At 38.7% G+C, this 4,844-nt stretch overlaps 1 protein-coding gene across 1 annotated transcript; it reads right to left on the bottom strand.

Moving 5' to 3' along the window:
- Positions 1 to 1,237: 1,237 nt before the first annotated feature.
- On the bottom strand, positions 1,238 to 3,631 carry LOC131437468 (F-box only protein 28). Its single transcript, XM_058606841.1, has 2 exons — positions 3,403 to 3,631; positions 1,238 to 3,305 (listed from the first exon to the last, which is right to left on the bottom strand). The coding sequence occupies exons 1-2, from the start codon at positions 3,517 to 3,519 to the stop codon at positions 2,241 to 2,243; spliced, it is 1,182 nt and encodes a 393-aa protein (XP_058462824.1). The 5' UTR covers positions 3,520 to 3,631; the 3' UTR covers positions 1,238 to 2,240.
- Between the last annotated feature and the right edge of the window lie 1,213 nt (positions 3,632 to 4,844).

The following is a 4,844-nucleotide window of genomic DNA, read 5'->3' on the forward strand; positions in this document are numbered from 1 at the left end:
TTTGAACACATCGTTCCAGTTTATGAATTTGAGTAATCGCAACTCAAACCATAAGTTATGTTCAAAGAGCGTGTATGGCGCAAGAGTTTTTCAAAGATATTACATTTGGTGAATATTTTTACAAAGTGGACCAAAATAAAATCAATCGTAAAGTGGGCCAAAATACCTCTGTCACCCTATCACAGATAAAAACATTTGTTTCTAGTGCTCACCCTACCTGGAAATAAATAAATATTCAAAAGTATATATAAAAAGAACATTTTGATTCCATTTAGCTTTACACGTAATACTGAAATCTCTTTCATTCGCCAAATTCGTAAATATTTTTAAGCTCCATGAGAAATGGCGACGTCCTTTGCTATACACAATCGATAGGTGAAATTAGATGACAAGTGTCTCGCCGAATTTCAGTAAAAGCTAACACGCTGTTCGAAATCTTGGCAAATGGATTTACTGATTTCGGTAGATTTGTTGTTTACGGGCATGTTCAGCAACATATTATGCCAAACTTCGGCAATAAAATGCGCTTTACCAAGATATCAGAACTTTACATTAACGAATTTCAGCAATTAGCATGTAAATTACTGAACAGTCAGTAAAATTTTATGTTCCCGGACTTAAATTTCCGTAAAAATTAAGGAGTTATTCACCCCTATTCTGTACGTCGATCGATTCGAAATATTTCGATCGAATGTGCAATTTTCATTCTGCATTCCGTTCGAATTGGGTATGAACTCGAATATCATTCGTTCGAGTTCTTAAATTTTCGAACATTAATCGATCGACTTGCGTACGTACGACTTCTGTTCGGTTTAGAATCGTTCTAATTTGTTTACACAAGTGTGACGGTTTCGTTTACTAAGAAATAATCAATATAATATAATATAGAAAGTGTATGTAGTGTTGACAGCTTTGATGGTTAGTGTTCGAAATTTCAAGTGTTCCCGAACGAGCGTCGATCGAATCATACAAGTGGAACGGAATAAAGAATGCAAAATTCGAACTCGAACGAAAGTGTAGTTTCGATCGTATCAGAAATCCGTCGGATTGCAGAATCGGGGCGAAAAACTATTCTGTAGTGCTCAAAACCGTTTCAGTCTGTAAGTTGATGACAGAATGAACCTTATCGGCTCTGGATATACCGTTTCGACGTAGTAGAGGTTTTCGAATAACCGCTAAAATAGACGTAAAGTAAGGGACTTGATAAGTTTTGACTAACAGACAGTGTTTAGGTTCATTGAATGTATATTTCGAATAATTATTTTGAAACTCTTTTCAGCGCTGCTAAAAAAAAACAAAAAAAAACATTACAATTTGTGTTCTATTAGTATAACATTAGTAATTCGAATAACACTCATACTATTTCATTGTCCCGGGTTGGCGGTTCAATGCATAGGGTGCTGGTCTTACAAGTCAGTTGTCGTATGTTCGAGCCCCGACCTGGAAGGATTTTTAGTGTCAGTAGGATCCATAGTACCAGACCCATACCCAGGATTTCGTTTCGGGAGAGGCCCAAGGTAAAATAATAATGTTACTGAAGACTGCTTATGTACCTAATTCTCGGTGTGCCTCTCACGGGTGTTTTTAACAGACACTTTAAACTTTTTCTCTGGATCTGTTATTGTATTACATTTCTTTACGTTTGCTGTCTTGTTATTTTTGCGACACATGCCTTAGACCTTCTAAATAATTATATATCTGTTTTTGATTTCGGGAGGTGCCCGAGCCCCTCGGCCCCCCTCTGGGTACGTGACTGCATAGTACTAGCCATGCAATGATTCTGTACACTAAGAATCGGCTGCGAAGTCTGTTAAAAAAGAAAGGCCAAATTCCACAAAAGGAATGTAATGCCAGGACTTTGCTTTTCACACTATTTCATTCTTGCTCGTATTGTTTGCTATCAATCTTAATCCAACAAACAATTTTACTGCGAATCACGAAGCTTCGCGAAACAATTGGTTGTTAGATTTTTTTTTTGGATAATGTTAGTAATCGCTAATCCAAATGAAAAAAAGCTCAAAATTCTAGCTTGGTATCTTTTTGTTTCCCTAATCTATCTGCAAGGAAACGACTTTCAACCGTAGTATACATTTCGTTTGTTTCTTACATAAATTTAAAATCGAAAAAGATACTATCATTAAATAGAGTTGATCAAGAAGTCATTGAACTTCTTTCTAGATTCTGAATGGTGCTCTTCTGACCATAAATGTTAAAATAATAAAGAGTATTCTTGTATAACTTCAATTCAGTTTAGCCTTCTTCGAGCTGCTCGACGGTTCAGCTTCTACGGGAGAAAGAATCGATGACATGGATGGGGACGCGGGGCCGATTGCCGCACCCAAAGCTTCGGTTTCGGCCAACACTCGTTTCAGTATAATGGTGGCAGAGCGTGGCTTGATGTTCCGAGTAGTTGGGAGGGAACGTGCTGTTTTTGTCGATTCCACGGAACTGGATGCCAGTTCCGTTGTGGACGGAGCGACACCGAAACTAAGTTGATTTATGTTTGCAATCAATTCCCGATTTTTCGTTTCAGACTCATCGAGACGCCGTCGCAGATCTTTGATCTCGGCACAGTTGCGCATGATCTGCGAACGCATTTGCTTCATCTGGTTCTTGTAGATCTGCATCGCCGATACAATTTTATTGACAGTGAGCCTCATTTTGCGCGACTTATGACTGAGACGATTAATCGATGCATGGTTAATGCGACTAGCGTTGCACGCCGTCGAGGAACTTTGGTGGCAATAAAGCTGCTGGGATGGGCCGGCCTTATGTGGTGAAATAGGCGTTAGCGTTGGTAAGATGAGTTTCTCTCCATTGACGTCACACGGCAAAACCACTTCGTTCTGAATGAATCCCGGAGTCGGAAATGGCAAATGACTTCCGCTTGGATGATGAACTCCCATAATTCGTTTTAAACGATGAGCAATATTTTCGTCAAAATGTTCGATTGCCATTGATGAGATATCTCTCAATTCTTGCAACACTTCGTGCGCTCTCAAAGGTTTTGATGTACCCTCAATCAGCTTCAAAATGTTAAACACCTCATCGATCACCTTTCCGGGTATGAAACAGCACAAATCCTTATCGATGTATTTCGAATAAGTCATCGAGAGCATTGAGATTCTAGTCTCGATACAAGTCAATATATCCGAATGCTTAGCCAAAGGATGATTCCTTCGCTCAGATTCTCTCCTGGGAAGTTGAGACTTAATAGCTTTCAGATTGGCGTTGTGCCTCTTGATCATTTTCATAAAACCTCGGTTAAGCAGCGATTGACTAACGCGGTCAATCTTTTTACAAACCTACAGAACGAAAAAACACACAAGCCGTTATAAGTTACGAGATTTCCTCCAGGTAGAAATTATGGTACAGAAGGAACGGGGAAAGAATCTGACTCACAATTCGCTTCTTTGCAATTTCGTCATAGCTGAGATACTCGAACACTTGCTCTATCATACAATCCGGTAAATCCAAGAAATGCATGCCACCAGCCGTTTCATATTCGCTGGTCGTCATAGCGTACACACTGGGAAACCCGAATATCAAATTATGGAGAGGTCAATATACTAAAATTGCCTGAAAAATTCACCAAAACGAACGAGTACGACTGAAAACGCGATATGAAAAACAAAACGTTAACAATTTGACAGAACATCAGAGATGCCAGGTAAAAAATTTCAAATATCTTTAGGCAGGGCTGCAAAAGTCTGTAATATCCGAAAAAAATCTGCAGTCAGCAAGTATGTCTTGCTGGTAGCAATTTCTCCTTAAAGTATGATACGCTAAACTGATTTGACGAGCAAAAAAAAGTCTGTAAATTTTAACGAAAGTCTGCAATAAACTCGATTTTCAAAAGGTTGCAGCACAACAAAAAATGTCTGCAGCACTATGTACGAAATCTGTTGATTTACAAACAAATCTGCAAATCTGGCATCTCTACAGAACATGAGAAGCATTATGACAGACCCTGTCAGCTTAGAGTGAAATCAATATTCAGTTCAGCAACGCCATCGCACGGCATCACATTCAACATATCATGTCAATTGTATGGGTGCGCAGTGCTGCTATTTTGGCGCGCACGAATTTGACATTTCTCTCCCATACTTCTATGTACGAGATTCGATGCGGACTCGTCTGAGGGCGCCATGCTCGCAAAAAATGATGTTGCCAATGATTTGTTCGGGAAATGTGAGAGCTGGATATCTTGTTACTATGATGTCTTTGATTATGATCACGATGTAGTAGTACCGGGTGGTAATATTTCACACATTACGATTATGACACTGATAAAAATTTGTAAATTGCATTCATATGTAAATTGCACTTCAATTTTTTGTGCTTTTTAAATTCAATGTACAATGAAGATTTTTTATGAGAGTTTACGTACCGCATAAAAAACCGCCTAATTCTGAAAATTCGCATAAAAGACCTTAGTGTATAGTGATTTTCAGCTGGACATAGAATGCGACGGAATCGTCGCAGTATAGCGAAATAATGAGCGTCAGAACCAAATATACCAGGTTTGCAGATTGGTATGTAAACTTGCAATTTCGTTAATTAGCAGACTTTGCCATTAACCCATTATATCCTAGCGTATGATATATCATACGCAGAAATATCTATTTGCAAAAAATGTTTACTGTGAAACTGCACTACTAAACAGAGTCATGATAACAAAAACAGGACAGCTCGAGTTTATATCTCATCCAAGTCAGTCGACAAACAAAACCGCTTACGTTGGGGACAGAAGAAACCAAGTACAGTATTGTGTAGTGAATAATAGACCTCGAAAATGAGTGAACCAAACGAACAAAAGCTACCGCCGACACGAAAGAATACGA

Source organism: Malaya genurostris, chromosome 3 (genome assembly GCF_030247185.1).
Source record: "Malaya genurostris strain Urasoe2022 chromosome 3, Malgen_1.1, whole genome shotgun sequence".
NCBI classification, from domain to species: domain Eukaryota; kingdom Metazoa; phylum Arthropoda; class Insecta; order Diptera; family Culicidae; genus Malaya; species Malaya genurostris.